The 27,717-nt window shown below is 41.4% G+C and overlaps 1 protein-coding gene across 12 annotated transcripts in view; it reads right to left on the reverse strand.

The window, feature by feature from the left end:
- Nucleotides 1–1,534: 1,534 nt before the first annotated feature.
- Nucleotides 1,535–27,717, reverse strand: part of LOC119973430 (tyrosine-protein phosphatase non-receptor type 12-like) — a 155,290-nt gene continuing 129,107 nt past the window's right edge. For 2 of the 12 annotated variants that reach the window (XM_038811533.1, XM_038811536.1), the window contains exons 14-19: nucleotides 21,321–21,398; nucleotides 19,010–19,107; nucleotides 18,873–18,903; nucleotides 9,088–9,213; nucleotides 5,636–5,701; nucleotides 1,535–2,504 (exon numbers count right to left, since the gene is read on the reverse strand). In XM_038811533.1, the coding sequence (XP_038667461.1) occupies nucleotides 2,443–2,504; nucleotides 5,636–5,701; nucleotides 9,088–9,213; nucleotides 18,873–18,903; nucleotides 19,010–19,107; nucleotides 21,321–21,398 (461 nt within the window). In that variant the 3' untranslated portion in view covers nucleotides 1,535–2,442. The other 10 variants (XM_038811534.1, XM_038811535.1, XM_038811539.1 and 7 more) reach the window with 10 other exon arrangements.

Below are 27,717 nucleotides of genomic sequence, written 5' to 3' on the forward strand. Positions count from 1 at the left end.
AAATCTGTATATATCTACGAAGGTCCAACCTGTAAAAGTACCCAGACTCAAATATTAGCTCCCTTCTCTCGCCACAGGTACTGTCAGACCTACTGAGATGTCAGTATTTTCTGTTTTTGTTTCAGATTCCAACATCCGCAGGAATTTACTTTTATCTGTAAAGGTATAATTGTACATGAAGGAATTCATCTTGTTTAAGATTTTTTAAAAATTAAAGGTTCATCAGTGGACTCAGCCACTCTGTTCAGCAGCTGCTTTCTCCATTTCTAAACAAAAAAATAAGAGTTGGAATCGATCAGGCCTTGTTCCACCCTAGAATCTGGCTTGTCCAATAGTAACACTAGCTGGAATCATAACATTCTGACTACCAATTCTTCACTATACTATAAAGCACTTAAACATGTGTACACAATGAGAACTCATGAAATTTAAATAGTTCCATTGTCGTGTAGACTGTGGCAAAATCACGACGAGTGCAAGTATTTTTGTTTCCCTCTTAAATTGATCCTTAAATATTGGTTAGCTTTTTAAAATTAGCTGTTCATATAAATTTATTTTCCATTCTTTAAACTAAATTTTAATTAATCCTAATGAATATTTTAAAAGAAAATGTATTCCATATTTGGAATCAGCTGTAGTTACATTGAAATGAAATACAGAATTAATTTTAACAACGGATTTTCTACAGCATGTTATATCTAAACCTCAAGATTACAGCTTCAGTTATCTTTCATTAGGAAGCATCTACAGTAGCAAGTGTTTTACATTGTCCCATTGAACGAACAGTAACAGGTCTTCGTCTGCTATAAATTAACTCCTATGAATTAATATTTTAGTTTTGGGCTTGTAAAATTTAATAAAATTTGCTCATTTATTCTATTTGACCAAATGAAACCCACTTAGAAAGCTCGGTTAGTATTTAGAAGACCCAAAACGTCAAATCCACCCCCCCCCCCCCCCCCCCCCCCCCGGAGTATCTCATTATTAGTACATCTATTAAAATCAGTCATAAACAACCATGATTAAAGAACTGATGATACATTTATAAGAACCGCTAATTAAAAAAGCTGTAGCCAATATTTAAGAATCAATTTAAGCGATAAAAAAACATACACTTGTACTGGTTTGATTTTGCCACAGCCTACATCATAATTTTCTTAAAATATGCAGTTCATGAAAAATATTAGTACTTAATGTCTATTCAAGGCATCAGGATTAACGGTGATCTGAATTAATTCTTCTTGCTCAGATTAATCAAATCCCACACAAAATGTGACTTTTGTCAAAGACTATTTGGCAAATAAGCAAACAATAGGACAATTTAAGCATCTCAAGCTGCATTAGAAATTGCCCATATTTTTATTCTTTGTATTCCCTTACTTGACAAAGTAAATTGGACAAATGTGTTTCTTTCATGGGCTTATTAGTCAGTAAGCTATTTCACATTAAGTGACAAATACTGAAAAATATATATATTACTCATACGACAAAGCAATTGCCCATTTTAATCCAAAAAATGAAGAACACAAGCTAATTTGTTTTAAGATCTTTACTGACAGGTCAATATATTGTAAAATACAGGTTTTGTGAGACTGATAGTCCTTTTTTTCCCCAGATGCACAAAAGCACAAGCAAAATGCTCACATGATGTTAACAGAATTGCATACTGTTCGAAGGCACTTACTAAATTCAAGGCCAAATGAACAGATCAAAGTGGAATTGGTTATTAACAGCATATAATATAAAAATATCCTTTTGCTTACAATTTACAAATGTATTATTACAATCTCAACCCCTGTTAAACTGCAATTTCCTGCTCATTTCCAGTAGTTAAGAACGCCTGAAAGAATATTTTTCTATAATTTCAGGGCAAATAATTTACAAAAAATGGTACACAAGGAGGTTTAGATCATGCACAGATTTCTTACATCTTCTGTTAAGAATATTTAATACCTGCAACATTGTCAATTATTTACCTACCTGCCCTGTACATATATAAAAAGAGTAATGCACATAATAGTTTCTGGATGTTAGCAAAGAATAATTGTCCACAGACTCCCTATTTATACTTACTATATTACTATACAATCCTACAAGCAGTGTAACAAATTCCCCGAAAAAATTAAGGCCTGTAATACTTGACTGTGTTTTTTTAAAAAAAAGTCTTAATACTTAAGTGTGAAATAAGGCAGGTAAAAATGGTCCCAGCAAAGAGATATTTAGCACCGGAATCCACACCCTTGGAAGTTTTTTTTAAGCAAGTTACAATAGATGTAAAATGTGTACCATTTTGTAACTGAGAGGACATCTAAATTGCTCTTGCTTTTTGTTAGTAAGAAAGATTGTTTTAGTGAGTGTGAATAATTTTTCTACTTTTCAGTCTTTTCGTGGCACTTGAAGGGAGACACTCCTGTATTACGGTCCATTTGAACATTGGCTTCATTATGTCCACTCAGGAGGAGGATCTCTTGGCCCTCTTGGTTTTGTATAACGATTATTGAATCCTGCAAATTAGAAAAAACCGAGCTGTTAATTGCAACTTGTTAAATGAAAAACAATGCAGAGCAGAATACAATGGTCGGAATTCTCTGGTAAATGCGATTCACTTTTCCCGCCGGGAGCGCATCTCCGCCAGTGGGTTTTGAGGTGGCGTGGGGTGTTTGCAATGGGAAATCTCATTGACAAGCGGTGGGAATATAAAATCCTGCCGCCAGCGAGGAATACACGGTTGGGAAGTGGACAATCCAGCCCAATATCTGTCAATTATATTCTACAAGAAAATAACAATTTTAATTCTGAGTAGAAGATACAATGGAACATACTATCCAATTGATTTGTTTTTAAGATTGAGCCCTATTAAAAATTCATTATCTGATACACGAACAGTGCAGTTTCAGAAATATGAACATAGAGGCCTAGAAATTCAATCATATCCATTTTCAGGCAAGCAGGATGAAAGGTACCCTGCTGCACACAACTATTCATGTAGATGCAGGGACCATGTGAAATTGGTGCTGGGTGATTTCATTATAATGGGACAAACCTACCCGCTCTTATTGATAATACGATTTGGGGGGGGGGGGGGGGGGGGGGGGGGGAAGAAGAAGAGAGAGAGAAAGAGGCCAGGGTCTACACGCCTGTAAAAGGGAACGTGCATTCTGATTATAAACAAGTGGGAACACTTCGAAGGGGAAAATAGCTGCTAGAGCTGTGGATTAAGGAAACTATTCTTGGTTGCATTTCTAGACTAAGTTTTATTTAATCCACAATTAGATAAATCAAAATTTGTCCTTTTGCAGATCCACTTTCCACTGACTTGATCTGTCAATGTAACCCCATATAACCGACTTTATACAATCCACTTCCATGCATTTCCCTAGTGACTTGATTGATTTTTGTTCAAATGGCTGAATGTTTATATTGTGCAAACTTTGTACATTATATAAACCTCTATGATAAAATGAATTTAGTTGAAATAGATTTTCCAAAACAAAAATTGCTCCAATGGACTTAGCGAGTCAAACAAACTGGCAAAGCTGCCCATTTGATTGCTACCCAAAATCAAATAAACTGATTTAAAGTGATAGTAACAATTCACCTCTGTAGTTCAAAGCTATAGAGGGAAGAGAGATGACATAAGGGGATTGATATTCTGCAACACTTATTGGCAGTGCATGAACATCACAAGATTTGGATGCAAAGCTCTCCACAGTTGAACAGCCTGACAACACTACTTTGAGCGCTCACAAAGAATATAGGAGACAAAAGCTACGCCTAGCAAGAGACTATATGCAAGACAGAATGGGTGGGACGAAGGAAGTGAAAATATAAAATTGGCGTAGGTTCAAGTTTTCTTAGAAACTCATTAAAATTTGACAACTGGTAAAAATAACAATTATTTTCAAGAAGTTCGCTGATAGAAAAAAATAAAACAGACGTAATACAAGATATAGCTGACGTTTGTTGAAAATCTAAGTAAACGTTTGCTCAGTGATTTCTTTTGAATTACAGACGATAAATACATAAATTCAAGCAAACATTTGACAACTCAAAGTGCATTGATTTTCCATTACGATTGTATTTTTCTTTATCTCATAACATTGTTTTGTGTTAAATATCTGGTTATAAATTTCTTTTAACTTTTTCATTCCTATTTATTTGTTTCAAATGGGGTTGAATACAAATTTTAGAGAAGTTGGCTAACTTTTCATCTACTCATTTAATACACTATTTTTCGTATACACTTGAGGGTTGTGAAAAATACTGATTTCCACAACTTATTTTTCTAATTTAACCTGATTCTGCATTATCTTATCGCTGCAGTACAACTATCAAGATCATGTTAAACATAGTATGAAAACAGAGTAAAAAGAAACAGAGTTAGAGTGTGGAAATGCAATAAAGTGGCAAAGAAAGAAGGAAAATCACCAGGCTGATGCAAATGCAGCAGCAAATCTAAGGGCAGATTGGAACATCAGACGTTGTTAAAATAAAGGTTAACAGACTTGGGACCTACAAATTTAAGGTATGACAAGCAAGTGAGAAATTCATGCATCTGCCATGAAATTTAATAGGTCAACATTTATTTCAGACAATGGAGTTTCTAAACTGTTGGCATCTTATACAACTATGACAATCAGAATTTATGGCCACAAAAAACTGAAAATACAGGACTTTTTGGGTGTACTTCGGAATTAAATTGTTGGGGCAGCCCAAGGACAAGGGTTTCAATTAGATTTTCATTATAGCAGCACTCCTTTTAAAAACAAATACTGGAATTGTCTAGGCATTTCATAAAGTTTGATCTCATTTTAACATCAAGTGCTAAAAATATGAAATGGGCAAGAACGATTTGGAGTTACTGAACCCAATAGTACAAGGGCACTGAATTAAATTATCTTGGGTCAACTAGATCAATTATTACATCAGTTCTCTAACACATGAGGAATTAATACATTCTTCCAAGCTGTTAAACATAAAAAGTACATAGTTGAAGCAATTTTGAAAGGCAATTATTGGAATTGTTTTGCTTTGCAATGGCTGTTTAAAAAAAATAAAAGGGCATGGTTTGATTTAAAGAAAAAAGATTCAACAGCCTTTAAAAAAATCATCCATGCTCAATACGGAAAAGGCTTTGAATCAAAATACATATGCAGTGTCTTCCTTTGCCTGGGCAAAAACTTTGCAGAAGTTTTCAGAAGTCCAGACCCAAATTACTATGATAAAACCACCCCGAATCATCTTAAAAGGTTAATCCAAATGGTTTCCTCTAGTTCAGGTTCAGGGGCCAGCTTGAAGGGTGCCAAAGCAATAAAAGATTACAGATAACATGCTTTTGTCCTGTTGATGAAAACTGGACAGCAGCACCTGTTTATGAATGTTTAAGACCACAATACAATTTTACCCTGTGGTACAAATCGAGTTCTGTATTGAAAATCCAGATCACATTGCACCTTTCTTTAGGGCTTTTCCTCTTCACAACACTGCCCAACCCGCCTATTTTGGAATTAAACTTTTACAAAATAGGTCAATGCTAGCTGCTCTGGCAGGATTATGGGATGACTTTCCTCTGCCCTGCACCGACCTCCACTCACCTCCAGACATTTTTATATCTAAGGACAATGAAGGTCCTTACCTGATTTTTGGAGACAGGATACAAGGACAGTTCTCAGCATGCTCATTTTCGAAAGGAAACCACTGTCTGATAAGAGGAGGTTACTTATGAAGTTTTGTTTAAGTCTAACAAAGCAATTTTAATTTGAGGTGACAGGTGTTAATAGGATACAAGCATGCACGCATGCATGGTTTTCAGGGATATCCACTTTCAAAATGAAACAAAAATCAAAGTCGTAGTTGCTTAAAAAAAAAACACAAAAGTACCAAGATGTTAACAAAACAGGTGATCAGGAAATATGGAGTGTTCCAAGTATTTTTGTATTTGAAGACACCCAATATGTGACCCAATTACATTAGTTAATATAAAAGCTTGTAAGGCAAGAAGAGAGGTCAGCGTGTTCTATATATTGTGTATTGAAGTTAAACTGTTAACTTCATTCTACAGCCCTACCTTTTATGTGAGGTACAATTTGTTATAGTTCTTTTGTAGTTAGAAATTGCAGATATTCTGCATATCATGCAGACCTCTGAAAATCAGTTTTGGTTTCAGATCCAAAGGTTATACAAACTTCACAATATTCCATTAGTGTATGCTGTGGGTCAACCATAACACTCTTACTTGGAAGCTCAGTCATTACAAGTCTCAATGAAAATAAGGCCCAAAAAGCTGTGAGCACAATAAAGAATGCCCAAAGTGCTTCAGTAGTATGGTATGTTATCAGTCTTCCACTACAGGTCTACAATTTTGTTTCAATGGAGGCAGAGTTTAACGATGCTCATTAAGGACATTTTAAGAATTCTATAATCATAGTCCATGAAGGGGCTTTACTCTTGCTAAGCATGAATATGCTGTCCTTCTATTAGCATGTAACTAGCAACATTTAGGAGAAAGCCGACAGCTGAGGAACAAAAAGAAATAAGTAAAAATGAAAAAATTACTTTGCATGTGGACAGTCAGCATCCACTTTTCTGTTTTAATAGTATCTTCATGACAATACAGACTAATTATGGTAGTCATCTTTTAATATGACCATTTTGCAAGGAACCCCCATGTTTAATGAGAACATGATGAGAAAATTTGATCAAACCATTATAATTCGGCGTGAAACGTTAGTGTCATGAATGTACATGAACACATTACATTATGTAGTGTCTTTTGAGCCAAAACTCCACATACAAATTAGGATTTGCTATAATCCACTGAAAGGTTAAAGAACATTTAAGGATACTTTCCCTTTAAAGACAGAATGCCAAGAATTTTTAGCACGAGTTAGGGCAGTTAGACATCAAAACTCAGCAACTTCCAATACCCAAAAACAAGGGGTTTAAGTTTACAACAAGAACAGTCAAACAATTTGGGGGAACATAATCTTGAGAGTTTATTTCAACTATCTACTCTCTGGGGGAGCAGGGGGGATTCTTGGCCTTCTTCAACTGAGCTTTGATTTTCAGTCAACAACCTCCTCCATACAATATCTAGTGAACAGATGAAGGGCAGATGTAATACAAGTTTCAGAGACCTGAAACATTGATAGACTCAAAGTAGGTTAGAATATACTTAGCAGCCAGGAAAGTCTCAGACCCACTGTTGCTAAGTAGCACAACTGCATCATGTTGAATGCAAGAATCAAGTTTGTTTGTCAAATCTGTGAACTTTTCTGAATTCAGCAGTACTGGATCAATTAGGTATGTTCATACTCGCAGACCTTAATCTTCAAATTGGATAAAAATACAACAGTATTTCTGAAGCCAATCACTTTTTCTTTCTACCCAATAGTAATAAAATGCACTGTTGTGTTATTCACTGATAAGACAACTACTGGGGAAGATCAAGAGTTCCTTCCACTTGCACCACAGTCACTACATTGTCCAAGATGCAGAGGGTTTATCTTACTGCTGAGAGACAGCTACCAAAGGCTATTTATATCCTTTTACTCACTCGGCATTCATGCATTGCTCTGACAGATATTTTCATGCTGCATTCAGCCTTATTCATATATGAAGATCAAGAAAATAGGAAAATATTATACCATTGACTATAGACCAGGTGTATCACATACAAATTTCCTTTTCAACATCTGACTTTACTCTCTTCACCTGGTACTGATAGAATTAGACAAGTTTTAAAAAGTGCATTACATTTCTTACATCAATTTACGTCTTTAATGCATTCTAAGTAAATAACCCAGAATAAAGCCTTATATAAAAACACAGATTAAGATAGAACAAGGCATGTGTTACTTTCCTTGTGATTCTACTTCCACCATTGTGGATCACAGCAAATCGTAATTGTATGTGCATGTTTCAGAAATAAACAAGAATATGGCTGCAGTGGGCAAGGGAAGGGAAAAGAGAGCAGACTTTAGTAATCAATGATGTCAGTACTGTAAGGGAACATCTTATACTTCCTGTAATAGTGACCGCATCATGTACACTAGTCAAATTTATAACAAGTTACATGCTGTTCCAATACCATCTCTTTCACATAGATATGATTTTCCCTTCATTATTCAAATTAATAATTTCGCATTACTCAAATTAATCATTTTGCAATTTAAAAATATCAAACGAACGGAGTTGTTTCATTTGGTAGATGAGTCTCACTTGAAACTGGATCAAGACTGTGTAAATTCACTTCACCCTTTACAGCCTGAGATCCATTAGTCTGGCACTTTCAAAAAATGAAGGCACAATGTTGAAACTCTGTGCCAATCAGTCCTCAGTTATTTACAGATCAAATAACATTCCTTCTCAAAGGGTTATGAAAGTTAAAAATATTAAATTTGGCTCAAAAATATTGAATATTTTTGATTTAAAATACTAATAAATGTTTTGACAGGAATAGTTTCTAGTCGACCATGTAATATTTGAATCAAAAACCTTGAATTTAGAATTCAACAAAGCAGTTAGTGAAGTAACAAGAAACTTTAACTCATTCCACAACAATTTCGAATTTAAACTTATTGTTATGATGGCAGAGCAGTAATAAGCAACAATATGCAAAATGGGGGGTGGTTAATTGTGGGTTTGGGCCTGCGATTTCTCAGAGCAGGTCCCTCACCTTAGCTGAAGAGCCATAGAAAAAAGGCCCCACATTTTTTCTCTCCAAGTGCAGGGTAAAAACAATAGAGGCCCAGTTACTGCAACCCAACTTGTACAAGTCCAATGCTCTTCTATAAAAAGCTGTTCCAGAAGCAACCTACCTGACTGCTCTAACGGGATGGTGAGTGAATCAGAAATACCTCACGAAAAATACTGTAAACAAAAAGTACCCTTTTTCTGTGTACAGATTGTTTGGGAGAGGTTGTGGTGGCTGCAGGCAGGGACATGCTTCAATTAACGGCTAACAACTGAAAAGTAAGATCTCAGCATTGCAAGTATAATTTATTAAATTACAATTTAAATGATTACTCGACCAAAGTTGAAGGACAGTAAATATTACTGTAGCCGTATAAAATTACACGTACCCACCTAAATCTGAACCACGTTCTCTTCGCTTTGTGTTTGTTTCTGAGGTTTGGCCTACCTCACCCCTTGTAGCAGTTACTAATCCTTTTTCACCCAATGGCATCCCACTAGCCAGTATTTCAGGCGTATCTGAATTGAAATGTATGCATAATAAATTAAATTTAGGAAATAAAATATAAAAATCAAATCTTAATTTCAAAACTGGGTTCAGTTATTCGTAAAGTCTTCAAGGAACAGTATAGTTGTGTACAATTAAGCCAAAGTCCAGCCCTTGAGGTTCACACCAATCTATACAATACTTCTGAATAGAACTACACCAAAATTATAGTAATTTCCAGTTTTCTAGCATTATGTTGAAGGTGACAAAGCTGCAGAACGCATCTGTAGCTATCAAATTATTGATTTTAAAATCTAGAAATCATAATTACTTTCTGATACGTTCTCCAAAACCATGTAGTACAGGTCTTACTGGCAGAAGCTGTCACCGAGTCCTGATTGTTTGGCAATGGACCTGGGAATCAGCAGCACTGCATACAGGAAATCAAATTTATATCTAAAGGAGATTGACCGTCATTAGTTATTTTCTTTATTTTTGTATCAATCTTATCTTTCTCATTGTCTCAATATTTCTTTTCAAAACTTGTTGGTTTATTATATTTTTGGCTCAAGTCCATTTGATTCTCCTTATTTTAAAAAAAAATCTCTTCGCTTCCAGCAGATTCTATTTAGCATTTGTTCAACATGTTGGCAGAAAGAGATAAAGTTACATTACAAGGACAATGCTTACCCGTTACTCATTATCCAAATTAATTCACATCTGCATGAGTAAGGAGCTCAGCTTGAACTAATTTGTTCAATTGAACTGGGATAGGCTATGATGCCAAAAATATTATAAGCAAGAGGTTGTCACAGTAGCCACTGGCTTAAACAATTTTCAGTTGGACCGCTTTAATATTTTCTTGATTTGCAAGTGGGGTTTAAATTGTACCTGGCAAACACAGCACATTAGTTTTATGTGCATTTCTGCAGGTGACATATAAAACTTACTCGCATGCTAATTAGCCATTTCATTAATCTCCTTGACTATACTGCAGAAAACCTTGTGTTTAACTTGTATTTCAAGGAGGAAAAATAAACGTATGCATGTGGTTACTCAACATGCATCTCAGATTCTTGGACAAGAAGGTGATTCTCCCAGTTTTACTGTTCTAGATGAGCAACTTAAAGTACACACAAATTTCAGTGAACAATATTTTAAAATACTGGCATTTCACAAAGTCAAAATATGAGATGAACACAAGTCAGCAAATCATGGGGCACCTTCAAATTAAGCCCATTAAATAAGCTGCTATTATTGAAGTAGTCCAAGGTACTTATGTGCAGGAGAAAAAACTGTCCACGAGTGGAAAGTTGACCTTAAATGTTAACGGGGATATACTTTATCTGTTACAATTCCTCATCTAAACTAGTCAACAAAAAAAGTGAATATTGGTGACAGCATCGAGTACATACTTTGGACACATAGCTGCAATGTGCAGTATTTTTTAGGTACTCTACTGCAGGACCCAATTGATAAAATCATCAAATGCTATTAACACAGAGTGGGCCAGAAAATATATGTTAATGCATCACAAGACTGGTTAAATTTTCTTCAATTAAAAACACAGAATGCAGATTTCAAGACAGAAGTGCAACATGCCTGGGAGGAACAGTTGGACTTGAGACTTCCATCACTCTCCTCCACTAGGTTTCCTCACCTCATGGCTGGGTCTGTGTTTTTGTTTACTTGTTCACAAGATGTGAACGTCACTGGCAAGGCAAGCATTTATTGCCCATCCTTAATAATCTGAGAGGTGATGGTGAGCTGACTCTTTGAACCACTACTGTCTGTCCAGTGAAAGTACTCCCACAAGTGCTGTTATGTAGCCAGACGTTTGATCCAGCAATTATATATTTCCAAGTCAAGATGCTGTGTGACTTGGAGGGGAACTTATAGGTAGTGTTGCCCCACCCACCTACTGCCCTTCTTGTTGGTGGAAGTCATAGGAGGATGCTATTAAAGGAGCCTTAACGAGTTGATGAGTGTATATTGTAGATGATATAAACCGCAGCCATGTTGCACTACTGGAGGAATGAGTGAATGTTGATGGTGGTGAAATGGTGCCAATCAAGCAGGTTACTTGCAAATATTCAGCCTGGAGCCCAGTTACCAGTGGTGTACCGCAGGGATCAGTTCTGGGTCCTCTGCTGTTTATGATTTTCATTAATGACTTGGATGAGGGAGTTGCAGGGTGGGTCAGTAAATTTGCAGAGGATACAAAGATTGGTGGAGTTGTGGATAGTGAGGAGGGCTGTTGTCGGCTGCAAAGAGACAGAGATAGGATGCAGAGCTGGGCTGAGAAGTGGCAGATGGAGTTTAACCCTGAAAAGTGTGAGGTTGTCCATTTTGGGAGGACAAATATGAATGCGGAATACAGGGTTAATGGTCGGGTTCATGGCAATGTGGAGAAGCAGAGATCTTGGGGTCTATGTTCATAGATCTTTGAAAGTTGCCACTCAAGTGGATAGAGCTGTGAAGAAGGCCTATGGTGTGCTAGCGTTCATTAGGAGAGGGATTGAATTTAAGAGCCGTGAGGTGATGATGCAGCTATGCAAAACCTTGGTAATGCTACATTTGGAGTACTGTGTGCAGTTCTGGTCACCTCATTTTAGGAAGGATGTGGAAGCTTTGGAAAAGGTGCAAAGGAGATTTACCAGGATGTTGCCTGGAATGGAGAGTAGGTCTTATGAGGAAAGGTTGAGGGCGCTAGGCCTTTTCTCAGAATGGAGAAGGTTGAGGGGCGACTTGATAGAGGTTTATAAGATGATCAGGGGAATAGATAGAGTAGACAGTCAGAGACTTTTTCCTCAGGTGGAACAAACCATTACAAGGGAACATAAATTTAAGGTGAATGGTGGAAGATATAGTGGGGAATGTCAGAAGTAGGTTCTTTACCCAGATAGTGGGGGCATGGAATGAACTGCCTGTGGAAGTAGTTGAGTCGGAAACGTTAGGGACCTTCACGCGGCTATTAGATAGGTACATGGATTGCGGTGGAATTCCGGGGTGTAGATCGATTTGTTCTTAATCTAGGACAAAAGTTCGGCACAACATCGTGGGCCGAAGGGCCTGTTCTATGTACTTTGTGCTGAATGGCATCAAGCTTCAGTGTTATTGGAATTGCACTCATCCAGACAAATGGAGAGTATGCCATCAGTCTTGAACTGTGCCTGGTCGGTGGTGGAAAGGCTTTAGGGTGTCAGGAGGTGAAAGTGTCTCCAGCTTCTGTGCTGTTCTTGTAAGTCAGTATTCCTCAAGGGGCTGGTTTAGCTCACTGGGCTAAATCGCTGGCTTTTCAAGCAGGCCAGCAGCACGGTTCGATTCCCGTACCAGCCTCCCCGGACAGGCGACGGAATGTGGCGACTAGGGGCTTTTCACAGTAACTTCATTGAAGCCTACTCGTGACAATAAGCGATTTTCATTTTTCATGTGGCTAGTCAATGAAGAGCTGCATTATGCTGTTAGTCAGGGGGATTCAATTATAGTAATGCCATGCACAAGACTAATTGATAGAAAATGATCGCTGTGATTACTCAGCCTTGGCTGGGAAGATGGGATACAGACGGTGCTCATCACCGGGGCCCATGTCTCTAGGGGGGCCCACTGGCCAAGCAGCCTGTCAATTTGGATGGTCAGTGACCAAAGAAGCCAATCTAGCATGTACCCACCTCAATTGACAGGTTAATGGGCCTATGACTGCTGTTGTTCTGAAAAACAGATTTCATTGACAGTAGGGGAACATTCCAGATTATCCAGTCCCTCCTTGTCTACCTCACAGACTCATCTTCAGGCCTTGTTGTCATTGAGTATACATGCGAGCAAGTGCAAGCGCACACATGCATGCGAGAGTGAGAACCCTGAGAGAGATGCTGGGACATATACTCTTCTAACCCCCCCACCCCTTATATACCAGGTTTTGGGGGTGGGGGGGGAGAAGAGACCCCAGGCTGAAAGGTAACACCCTTCCAATCTCCACTTTTGTACAAATTCCACCAAGGCTAGCTCAGACTGTGCTCCACCAGACGCAAACACAATGTCAGTGTCAGCTAAACAAAGCTCCTTAGCGAAGCCCTGATCCCATTCCTTTTCCTGGTGACTAGGACCTAGGGACTTAGTCTGTATCTCTCTCCAACTCTCAACTTATCATTAATTACTAATTTTTTAACATATCAATTTTTTGCTTTCATATTGATTTTATTGGCTCAGCAAGTTGTATTCATACCGGAGCTTGAAAAAAATATGGTTAATGTTGTGCCAAGCCAAATCTCAGGCAGCAGCTGCTGTTTTCCTTGGTGAAGGAGGAACTCAAGAAGTCCAACTGATTTTTGGAGGGCTGGCAAAAAGGTTTTTATTCCAATAGAAACAGGAAGTGTTAGGATTGCTCAACACGTCTGGGGACACCATAGACGAACAGAAGTCAGGAACCCGTCATCAGAATTGGTGCAGATCATGGACCTCAAGTATTAATTCTGGGTAGGATGCTGGACCACCCCCACGGCATTTTCTGGTAGCAGAACAGCGACTAGTCATTGGATGCAGGTGGGATGTTCCGGTCTCGCCAATAGGTAAAGTGTTTTGCATGGTTCTCCTGTCCTGCCACAAGGGATCGTCTTTGGTGAGACCAAAGATCCCACCAGCGTGGGGTCAGAAAATTCCCCCCCACCACCCCATTTCTCTTTCTCCACTGATGCTTCCTGGCTGCAGAATATTTCCAGCATTTTGTTTATACTTCAGATTTCCAGCACCGGCTGTACTTTTCTCTCTTATTAAATGCTCCGAACTGCACATTTAGTGTGGTTGGTTTCAACTTAAAATGTGGAAACATTTATCACCAAACCCAAGTTGTATTTTTTTTGTTAACAAAGCCCACTTGTGCGGATAGAAATTGCACATTATTGCAGGTGAATTGGTTGGTGCAAATTTACTGGGAGGCTGTGCCATTTTTCAACTTGTAAACCAGGAGTTATGCGCCAACAGGGTATGTCACGGTTAATTCTAGATATTCTCATTTATACACAGGATGATTGTTTACGGTGTTCGTCAGGTTCAAGTCTGTTGGATGCTGCTGTCCAGGATGTTGTTGCCTCGGGCCAGGTTTAAAGACAGTAAGAAGTCTGACAACACCAGGTTAAAGTCCAACAGGTTTGTTTAAAACACTAGCTTTCAGAGCACTTCTCCTTCCTCAGGTGAACCGGGGAGCAGTGCTCCGAAAGCTCATGTTTGAAACAAACCTGTTGGACTTTAATCTGGTGTTGTAAGACTTCTTACCGTGCTCACCCTAGTCCAACGCCGGCATCTCCACATCAGGTATAAAGGAGGAGAGCTGGTTGCATAATATAAACAAGCAAGTTGTGTGGAATTGTCTGACAAAGCCGTGGTTGTAACATTTATCACAAACTTATATTTTTCAATGGGTTTTAAATAGAGGCAGAGTACAAATGCCAATATGTTTTGCTAAACCTATATAAAACACCACTGTGTTCAACTCCACTGTGACTATGTTTCCCAATTCTGGGTACCAGAAGGATGAGGGGGAGAAGGTTATGGTGGGTGTGGAATAAGGGGCCTGCAAACAGGAAATGCACCAGGGCCCATGATTTCTCTCTCTGGCTCTTTTCTCAGCATCTACCTATCATTATATCGTGTGACTACCAGGATTCTTGCTGGAAAACTAGGAAAACCAGTCTTTTCTCATCCAGCAATTCCTACGTTTCTGAGAGCACACAGGACGAGAAATTCCGAACAAGCTTTGAAATGTAAAATGGAAAGAAAAAGTTTTTTTTTTTTTTTTTTTTTTTTTTTTTTTTTTTTTTTTAATTTTTTTTATTGGAATTTTTTGCAGAAAATATAACAAAAAGTATAGCAAAAAGCAGTAATATGCAACTAACAGCCCCATAACACCCACAATTCCCCCCATACCGTAACATCACATGTATCACATTCCCCCACCCCCCCCCCCAAACAAGAGAACTTAACCATAAATTAAAATGAGATAAATCAAATTTAAATAAAATAAGCTAACATAATCAACGCCCCCCCCCCCCCCCCCCACCACCCACCCACCCACCCACCCCCCCCCCCCCCCCCCCCCCGGGTTGCTGCTGCTACTGTCCCAGTACCCTATCGTTGAGCCAGAAAGTCGAGGAAAGGTTGCCACCGTTTAAAGAACCCTTGCACCGATCCTCTCAGGGCGAATTTAACCTTCTCAAGCTTAATAAAGCCCGCCATGTCATTGATCCAGGTCTCCACGCTTGGGGGCCTCGCGTCCTTCCACTGTAGCAAAATCCTTCGCCGGGCTACTAGGGACGCAAAGGCCAGCACACCGGCCTCTTTCGCCTCCTGCACTCCCGGCTCTACCCCAACCCCAAAGATCGCGAGTCCCCATCCTGGCTTGACCCTGGATCCCACCACCCTTGACACCGTCCTCGCCACCCCCTTCCAGAACTCCTCCAATGCCGGGCATGCCCAGAACATATGGGCATGGTTCGCTGGACTCCCCGAGCACCTGGCACACCTATCTTCACCCCCAAAGAACCTATTCATCCTCGTCCCAGTCATGTGGGCCCTATGCAGCACCTTGAATTGGATGAGGCTAAGCCGCGCACACGAGGAGGAAGAATTTACCCTCTCCAGGGCATCAGCCCATGTCCCGTCTTCGATCTGTTCCCCCAGTTCCCCCTCCCACTTCGTTTTCAGCTCCTCTACTGACGCCTCTTCCTTCTCCTGCATAAGCTTGTAGATATCGGATATCTTCCCCTCCCCGACCCAGACCCCCGAGAGCACCCTGTCACTCACCCCCTTCGCGGGGAGCGCAGGGAATCCCTCCACCTGCCGTCTAGCAAATGCCTTTACCTGCAGATATCTAAACATGTTTCCCGGCGGGAGCCCAAATTTCTCTTCCAACTCCCCCAGGCTCGCAAACCTTCCGTCGATAAACAGGTCCTTCAGCTGTCTAATGCCCGCTCTATACCATCCCCGAAATCCCCCATCCATGTTCCCCGGGACAAACCTATGGTTCCCCCCCTTAACGGAAAGAAAAAGTTGATGTAATTAGTATGAAAAAAATATCAAAGTGACAATTATTTAACTTTCCATTCAATAGGTAGATTTACATGGTTGACTCTTAAATGACCTCTGAAATGGCCCAGCAAGCCATTCAGTTGTATCAAAAAACCTGCTAAGTCAACATGAAACTGGACAAACTGCTCAGCAACAACCTAGGCACTGGAAATAACAACGTTAAACCCAGCACTGTTGATCCTGTAATGTGCTCCATACGAATGTCTGGGGGCTTGTTTGTGCCAAAATTGGGAGAGCCGTCTCTCAGACTAGCCAAGCACCAGTCTGACAAGTCATAATCACAGAATTATATCTCGCAGATAATGTCGCAAACACCACCATCGCCAAGTATGCCCTGTCCCACCAGCAGGACAGAACTGGAAGATGTGACAGGCAGCACAGTGGTACATGGTCGGGAGGGAGTTGTCGTGAAAGTTCTCAACATTGACTCTGGACCATATCAAGTGACATGGCATCAGGTCAAACATGGGTATGGAAACTTCTTTCTGTCCCCTGCCTCACTGGAGGAGGAGGCTCCACAAATATGTCTTCAGCCAATTCTATTCACCCCACGTGATATCAAGAAATGACTTCTCCTCCAGAATTTCCTATGGACTCTAACGAAGCTGTTCCAATGCAGCTAGAGCACTGGCATCCACCCAGCAATGTGGACAATTTCCCAAAAAGCAGGACAAATTAAACCCAGGCAACTTTCTCCCCATCAATCTATTCTTGACCATTATTTAAGTGATGGAAAGGGTCATCAACAGTGCAATCAAGCTGAACTTGCTTATTAATAACCTGCTCACACGTCATGTTGGAGGTAGTGAAGGTAAGGGTGGTTTCGAGTACAGAGGTGGCGATCTTTGTGTTGGAAGACCCAGGAGCCCAGTGGGCGAGAGAGACCTATGTTTTGGCCTTTACCTCTGGTAGCCCGGAGACAGATTTTATTAGCATGGAGGGACTTGGAGCCCCTGAAGTCAGGGGTGTGGGTTAGTGACAGGGTTCCTCTGACTTGAGAAGATTAAGTTCGCCCTGAGGGGATCAATGCTAGGATTTGCTCAGAGGTGGCAGCCGTTTATAAACTTCTTTGGGAAAAATTAAGCTGTCAGAAGTGGCGGGGGGGTTGGTAAAAAGAGGCATGGGGGGTTGGGTAAAGTGGGGAAGGTCAGTGGGGAATTGGGATTGGGGAGTTGTCTAGGTAAAGCCATGTTGGCTGGGTTTTGTTGTCGGTTGGGTGTGTGTTCATCTTTTGTTCAAATTATAAATGCCTTAATAAAAATACTTTAAAAAATAATAATAACCTGCTCACTGACACTCAGTTTGGGTTCCGCCAGGACCACTCAGCTCCTGGCCTCATTACAGCCTTGGTTCAAATTTGGGCAGAAGACCGTAATTCAAGAGGTGAGGTGACATCAAAGCAGCATTTGACCACGTGGAGCATCAAGGAGCCCTAGCAAAACTGGAGTCAATGGGAATCAGGGAGGAAACCCTCTGCTGGTAAGTGTCATACCTGGCACATAGGACGGTGGTTGGAGGCCAATCATAGGGTCTGGTTTAGCACAGTGGACTAAACAGCTGGCTTGTAATCCAGAACAAGGCCAGCAGCGCAGGTTCAATTCCGTACCAGCCTCCCCGAACAGGCGCCAGAATGTGGCGACTAGGGGCTTTTCACAGTAACTTCATTGAAGCCTACTTGTGACAATAAGCAATTATTATTATCTCAGTTCCAGGACATCACTGCAGGAATTCCTCAGGTTAGTATTTTAGGCCCAACCATCTTCAGCTGCTTCACCAATGAACCTTTCGACTATGATCAGCAGCATTTGTGACTCCTCAGATATTGAAGCAGTCTATGTCCAAATGCAACAAGACGTGGACAATATCCAGACTTGGGATGACAAGTGGTGACTCTCATTTGTGCCAAATAATTGTCATCCATTGACCATATCCAACAAGGGAGCATCTAACCGTCACCCCATGACATTCAATGGCATTACCATTGCTGAATTCTCCACGATCAACATCATGAAAATTACCATTGGCTGGTTTAGTACAGTGGGCTAAATAGCTGGCTTGCAAAGGCCAAGGCAAGCACCTGAACAGGTGCCGGAATGTGGCGACCAGGGGCTTTTCACAGTAACTTCCGCTTGAATCCCTCTTCACTCCCTCCACCACCAAACAATGGCAGCATGTGCACCATCTACAAGAGACTGCATTAACTCACTTTGGCTCCTTAGGCAGCACCTTCTAAATCCAGAACCACTACCATCTAGAAGGACAAATGCAGCAGATACCTGGGAACTAAACCACATGGAAGTTCCCCTCCAAGTCACTCATCTCTTTGCCTTGGAAATATATCGCCATACCCTCACTGACGCTGGTTCAAAATCCTGGAACTCCCTCCCTAACAGCACTGTTGGTGTACCTACACCACATGGACTGCAGTGGTTCAAGAAGGCAGCTCACCATCACCTTCTCAAGAGCAATTCGGGGTAGGCAATAAATGCTGGCCTAGCCAGCAACACCCACATCCCGTAAATGATTAAAAACAAAATAGATTTGAGATGAAATATAGAAGGAATAACATAATTAAAGTCAATTTGAAAAATGATTAGTGGTTGCTTACTCATTCTTGAACTTCGGGGATTTTTCAGGCTCTGTTTTAAAAAAAGGAAAAATATTAAAGTACAACAATTCAACATTTTTAAATCACATCTACATAATTAAGTTATTTAAATATGCCATTACACTGCCGTGCATTACCTTACTCCTCACCATCTTTATTTGCTCAACAGTCGTTGCTTGTGGAAAACCACTCCATTCGGCAGATTTCCCAACATGGACAGGCCTAACAAGGGAGTCTAACAAAACAAAAAGATTTGATTAATGTTAAAAGTAAAATTAATCAGCTATAAACTTCTATGACTCTATAAATCATTCACTCTAAGACTTTCATTTTAATATCTTAATAAGTAGATTCAGTTTACTTACAAACTGTGGGTGCTACAGTAAGGTGTACTACAAATAATGGCCACTAGCAGAAACTGTATTCAACTACGAATTATTGATGCGAGGTAATCACATCACCAACATGGAACCTTGTGTGAGGTAAATTGGAGAATGTATCAACAAGGGTTAAAATCATGAAAATAAGTTATGCAAAATTTTGACTGGGATAGGAAAAATATTTGTGCTAAAAATGGAGAAGCTTTTTTTGTACTGTATCTGTCTCAGTCAGTGCGCTGTTGTTTATCATCAAACATTGGGCTTGAAACTAAGACCCGGGATTAGTAGTTCCATTATTTAAAAACGTAGCTAACCAGGACAGGCAGATGAGGCTTCAGTTTATCATTTAATCTGAAAATGGTATATCCAAGAGAGCACCTCCTCAATAGTGCATTGAATTGTCAGCCTAGTTTATGTGATTGGACCCATACGATTCGTACTCAGAAGAAGTGACACCAATCACTGAGCCAAATTCATACAATTAATTCAATAAATTAGTCAGGCAGACACAGTCCAATATTGGTTTTTAAAAGGCAGGTCACACTTGAAAAATTATAATTCGTTAAAAACAGGCAGAATGGTCCTGATCATCTGGTCTTCAGACGTTAAGAGACCCAACATATCCTGGAGGATGTGCTACGGGACTCTTCAGAAGTCTAAATGCAGGCAATCCACGGAAATTGCCCAGGAGGTTTCACTTCTAATTTATGGCTGGCAATTAATTGTTATGGGAGTAAATATTATTACCCTACTCAATTCCAAATTATCGCCACTAGGTGTCATTGAAATTTACTTAAATATATAGCATCATAATCTGCCACTCGATGATATCCTGCACTGTCTACCTTGTTGTTGGGAGGTCAGTTAGCCGGATGGCTAATTTGTGATGCAGAGCAACGCCAACGGCACGGGTTCAATTACCGCACTGTTGAGGTTTATCATGAAGGTCCCGCCTCATTCTCCCCATATTTGCACGGGTTTCCCCCACGACCCAAAGATGCGCAGAGTAGGTGGATTGGCCATGCTAAATTGTCCCTTAATTGGAAAAATATGAATTGGGCACCCAAATTTAAAAAAGAAAAAAATGAAGGTTCCATTTACTAAACCTTGACCCTCACCCGAGGTGTGGTGACCCTCCATCACCAGTCAGCTCTCTCTCAAAAGGGGAAAGCAGCCTATGGTCCCCTGGGATTGTGGTGACATTCATACCTTGTTGCTACGCAGCACCACCTAGTGGCAGATATCTAACTTCAAATTAATAAAATGTCATTATTAAAATTCTTCATTTTTTTTTCCTTTTTTAAAAATAAATTTAGAATACCCAATTCATTTTTTTCTAATTAAGAAAATTATTTTTCTTAAATTTAGCGTGGCCAATCCACCTACCCTGCACATCTTTGGGTTGTCGGGGTGAAACCCACGCAAACACGGGGAGAATGTGCAAACTCCACACAGACAGTGACCCAGTGCAGGGATCGAACGTGGGACCTCGGCACCGTGAGGCAGCAATGCTAACCACTGTGCCACCGTGCTGCCTAAAATTCTTCATTGTTATACAATGTCAAGTAGCAGCTACATATCAATCCCAAGATAGCAATTTTGATTAGACTGGTCAGTCAGACTTGATTTTATATATGTCCCAGATAAAACATAAATTGCCCTTAGTTTCCAAAAAAGGTTGGGTGGGATTACTGGGTTATGGGGATAGGGTGGAGGTGTGGACTTAAGTAGGGTGATCTTTCCAAGGGCTGGTGCAGACTCGATGGGCTGAATGGCCTCCTTCTGCATTGTAAATTCTATGATACTATGAAAACATTGACTGCTGAAAATTCAAACTTGAAATTACTGTTGATTGATTGGCGTCTTGGGACTGTCTAAATAATTCACCCCAATTTATCAGGAAGAAATTAGACTATTCTACTCTTCTCTCCATTTGCAGTATTTAGAAAGGTGTTCTTGTCCAAATAACTTATGGTGGCTGAATGGGCCCATGAATTCTCCAGTGTCCACATGGCTTGAACAAATTATTTCAGCAATTTTATTACAATTAAAACAAAACAGATCTTACCAGAATCATTGGCCACAACAAAAGATTCAGGAGTTCTTTCTGGTAAAGGAGGTGGGCTGTCTTCTTTGCTTCCAGAACCTTCCAAAATAAAATGTCAAAATTGACTAAATTACTCCCATTCTGGTTTCCCCTGTATTTAAAGCACATTGGGCCTGATATGCTATCATGACGAAGTCAGGAAATTTGATAGGCTAAATAAAACTTATTTTTGTATTTACTGTCATAAAAGCTGCTCCTCGGGTGGCACAGTGGTGCAGTGGGTAGCACTGCTGCTTATGGCGCTGAGGACCCGGGTTCGGTCCCAGCCCCAGGTTTCTGTCTGTGTGGAGTTTGCACATTCTCCCCGAGTCTGTGTGGGTTTCACCCCCACAACCCAAATATGTGCAGATTAGGAGGATAATAAGGGGCAACACTAAGTTGCCCCTTATTTGGGAAACAAAATAATTGGGTACTCTAAATTCATTTTTAAAATAAATAAATAAAAGCTGCTACTCTTGCACAAAGGTCAGCGCAGTCCACACCACATTTTTGAAGTACTCATTTTACCCAGTTTCAAATGTGATGGGGAATATAGCAATCATACAATGTTACACAACTGATGGGCGAATAAGCCAATTTTGTAACTAGACCTACTAAACAGAGGTACAAAATGATATCAGAAGGATATTTAACAGTGTCCAACAATATTAATCCAACTGAAATGACTGAACAGCTGCAAATGAGGTTACCATAGCAATGGTTTTAGCCATCATGTGCATATTTACTCAAACCCACTTGGTGTAAAACTTTGCAGTGTTCCTCCCTCACCAAAGTTTGGAATTCGGGTATGAAGTTATCAGACACAGCACATCCTGGTGCAGCTTCTAACTTTTTGTCCAGTAATTGGATGCAATCAGTACTTCATTTCAGTCAGTGTGATTCCCCAGAATGTTGACTTGCATGAGTTCTGTCTGATTTGGCCCTACACGCTATCCAGAGCGTGGCTGGATGCTGTCCACCTTTCACAATGTACATACCCAGCTGTCACTAACATTGGTTGGGCTCACTTTCTTCAGTTGGCCGTTGGTTGTTACAACTGATCAAGCTGGTCACAATGACAGCTCCAATCACCATACAATATTACTGGTTTTTCAGCCATGTTACATAGAATTTCAGCAATAATCAATAACCATGGAAGTAAAGCACAATAATCAAAACACAACATGCAATGCTTTTTATCCTACCGTTTTACCAACAAGCACAAGCTCATAGTACATGTCCATATTACTGCAACTATTGGGGCTGGTTTAGCACACTGGGCTAAATAGCTGGCATGTAATGTAGAACAAGGCAGCAGCGCGGGTTCAATTCCCGAACAGGCGCTGGAATGTGGCAACTAGGGGCATCTCACAGTAACTTCATTGAAGCCTACTTGTGACAATAAGCAATTATTGTATTATAATTATTATTATTGATATTGAGGTCAAGTGTCTTAATACTTATTTTACCTCATCAAAAGATTCTCAATTTAGTCTCGTGGCTAGTATACTAGATAACACCAAATTAACAGGTTTAACAGGAAACTAACGTGGGACTATATTTGCAGAACAATAGTGTTTTTTGAAAAAACAAAAATTAAACCAGCTAGTAGCAAGACTAATCAGATTGAGAATTTTGCATCATGCATAAAAACCAAAAATAGAAATGCCCCAATTTCTGAAAGAGTGGTCGAGTATCACCGGATTGTAATTACTGTGTCATCAAGTGACAACCCCCCTTCATACCATTAAACTTTGGATAGAAAAAAAAACAGCCTAAATTTCATACATTTTTGCCACGATAACTGATCCCAGTTGTCAAAACTGCCCAAAAGGAATTGTTCCCATGCATTAAACTCATTTGGAAAATAAAGAATGCTCTGGTAATTTCTATGTCAAATTGTATCTAATTTTAAACATCTTCGTCAATAATCACATGACACATGATTATTCTATGGGAATAACTGCTCTGATCACGTTTAGTATCTCAGAGACCATTTCAACTGGCAGATCGGATTGATGATATCAGGTGAGATTTTGTTGTAGCTGGGTATGTAACAATGTTAACATCAGTTAGACTTTCCCCCAGCTTTACATGCAAGTTTGCTGAAATGGAAAGTTGAAAATGTGCCAAGGTGGCACCTGGGACGTGAGTGAACAAATCAACAATTCGATAATTAGATTGATGGTTTGAGATGGGGGGGAAAAAAGGACAAGAACTGAGAAGAATGTGTAAATTGGAGTGGATGAATTGAAAAAAAGATGGGAGTGGGGATGGGCTCACAAGACGATGGGAGTGAGGACGGACACACACACACACAGACGGCGGAGCAGGGACAGACAGACACACACAGGACGATGGAGTGGGGAGACACGCACACACAATGGAGAGGAGACACACACACACACAATGCAGAGGAGACACACACACACACACTGGAGAGGAGACACACACACACACACAATGGAGAGGAGACACACACACACACACAATGGAGAGGAGACACACACACACACAATGGAGAGGAGACACACACAATGGAGAGGAGACACACACACACACAATGGAGAGGAGAGAGACACACACAATGGAGAGGAGAGAGACACACAATGGAGAGGAGAGAGACACACAATGGAGAGGAGAGAGACACACACAATGGAGAGGAGAGAGACACACACAATGGAGAGGAGAGAGACACACACAATGGAGAGGAGAGAGACACACACAATGGAGAGGAGAGAGACACACACAATGGAGAGGAGAGAGACACACACAATGGAGAGGAGAGAGACACACACAATGGAGAGGAGAGAGACACACACAATGGAGAGGAGAGAGACACACACAATGGAGAGGAGAGAGACACACACAATGGAGAGGAGAGAGACACACACAATGGAGAGGAGACACACAATGGAGAGGAGACACACACACACACAACGGAGAGGAGACACACACACAATGGAGAGGAGACACACACACACACAATGGAGAGGAGACACACACACACACACAATGGAGAGGAGACACACACACACACACAATGGAGAGGAGACACACACACACACACAATGGAGAGGAGACACAAACACACACACAATGGAGAGGAGACAACACACACACACACACACACACACACACACACACACACAATGGAGAGGAGACACACACACACACACACAATGGAGAGGAGACACACACACACACACACAATGGAGAGGAGACACACACACAATGGAGAGGAGACACACACACACACAATGGAGAGGAGAGAGACACACACACAATGGAGAGGAGAGAGACACACACAATGGAGAGGAGAGAGACACACACAATGGAGAGGAGAGAGACACACACAATGGAGAGGAGAGAGACACACACAATGGAGAGGAGAGAGACACACACAATGGAGAGGAGAGAGACACACACAATGGAGAGGAGAGAGACACACACAATGGAGAGGAGAGAGACACACACAATGGAGAGGAGAGAGACACACACAATGGAGAGGAGAGAGACACACACAATGGAGAGGAGAGAGACACACACAATGGAGAGGAGAGAGACACACACAATGGAGAGGAGAGAGACACACACAATGGAGAGGAGAGAGACACACACAATGGAGAGGAGAGAGACACACACAATGGAGAGGAGAGAGACACACACAATGGAGAGGAGAGAGACACACACAATGGAGAGGAGAGAGACACACACAATGGAGAGGAGAGAGACACACACAATGGAGAGGAGACACACACACACACAATGGAGAGGAGACACACACACACACAACGGAGAGGAGACACACACACACACAACGGAGAGGAGACACACACACAACGGAGAGGAGACACACACACACACAATGGAGAGGTGACACACACACACACACACAATGGAGAGGAGACACAAACACACACACAATGGAGAGGAGACAAACACACACACACAATGGAGAGGAGACACACACACACACAATGGAGAGGAGACACACACACACACACACAATGGAGAGGAGACACACACACAATGGAGAGGAGACACACACACACACAATGGAGAGGAGACACAAACACACACACACAATGGAGAGGAGACACACACACAATAGAGAGGAGACACAAACACACAATGGAGAGGAGACACACACACACAATGGAGAGACGACACACACACACACACAATGGAGAGGAGACACACACACACACACACAATGGAGAGGAGACACACACACACACACACAATGGAGAGGAGACACACACACACACACAATGGAGAGGAGACACACACACACACACAATGGAGAGGAGACACACACACACACACAATGGAGAGGAGACACACACACACACACACACACAATGGAGAGGAGACACACACAATGGAGAGGAGACACACACACACACACACGAGAGGAGACACAAACACACACACAATGGAGAGGAGACACACACACACAATGGAGAGGAGACACACACACACACACACACAATGGAGAGGAGACACACACACACACACACACAATGGAGAGGAGACACACACACACACACACAATGGAGAGGAGACACACACACACACACAATGGAGAGGAGACACACACACATACAATGGAGAGGAGACACACACACACACATACAATGGAGAGGAGACACACACACACACACACACACAATGGAGAGGAGACACACACACACACACACACACACACAATGGAGAGGAGACACACACACACACACACATACAATGGAGAGGAGACACACACACACACATACAATGGAGAGGAGACACACACACACACACAATGGAGAGGAGACACACACACACACACACAATGGAGACACACACACACACACACACACAATGGAGACACACACACACACACACACACAATGGAGAGGACACACACACACACACACACACAACGGAGAGGACACACACACACACACACACACAACGGAGAGGAGACACACACACACACACAATGGAGAGGAGACACACACACACACACAATGGAGAGGAGACACACACACACACACAATGGAGAGGAGACACACACACACACACAATGGAGAGGAGACACACACACACACACAATGGAGAGGAGACACACACACACACACAATGGAGAGGAGACACACACACACACACACAATGGAGAGGAGACACACACACACACACACAATGGAGAGGAGACACACACACACACACAATGGAGAGGAGACACACACGGAGACACACACACACAATGGAGAGGAGACACACACACACACAATGGAGAGGAGACACACACGGAGACACACACACACAATGGAGAGGAGACACACACACACACACACAATGGAGAGGAGACACACACACACACACAATGGAGAGGAGACACACACACACACAATGGAGAGGAGACACACACGGAGACACACACACACAATGGAGAGGAGACACACACACACACACACAATGGAGAGGAGACACACACACACCCACACACACAATGGAGAGGAGACACACACACACACACACACACACAATGGAGAGGAGACACACACACACACACACAATGGAGAGGAGACACACACACACACAATGGAGAGGAGACACACACACACACAATGGAGAGGAGACACACACACAATGGAGAGGAGACACACACACAATGGAGAGGAGACACACACACACACAATGGAGAGGAGACACACACACACACAATGGAGAGGAGACACACACACACACACAATGGAGAGGAGACAACACACACACACACAATGGAGAGGAGACACACACACACACACACACAATGGAGAGGAGACACACACACACACAATGGAGAGGAGACACACACACACACACAATGGAGAGGAGACACACACACACAATGGAGAGGAGACACACACACACACACAATGGAGAGGAGACACACACACACACACACACAATGGAGAGGAGACACACACACACACACACACACAATGGAGAGGAGACACACACACAATGGAGAGGAGACACACACACACACACACAATGGAGAGGAGACACACACACACACACAATAGAGAGGAGACACACACACACAATGGAGAGGAGACACACACACACAATGGAGAGGAGACACACACACACACACACACACACAATAGAGAGGAGACACAAACACACACACACAATGGAGAGGAGACACACACACACAATGGAGAGGAGACACACACACACACACAATGGAGAGGAGACACACACACACACACACAATGGAGAGGAGACACACACACACACACAATGGAGAGGAGACACACACACACACAATGGAGAGGAGACACACACACACACACACACACACAATGGAGAGGAGACACACACACACACAATGGAGAGGAGACACACA

The sequence above is a fragment of the Scyliorhinus canicula genome, chromosome 11 (assembly GCF_902713615.1).
Source record: "Scyliorhinus canicula chromosome 11, sScyCan1.1, whole genome shotgun sequence".
NCBI lineage: Eukaryota > Metazoa > Chordata > Chondrichthyes > Carcharhiniformes > Scyliorhinidae > Scyliorhinus > Scyliorhinus canicula.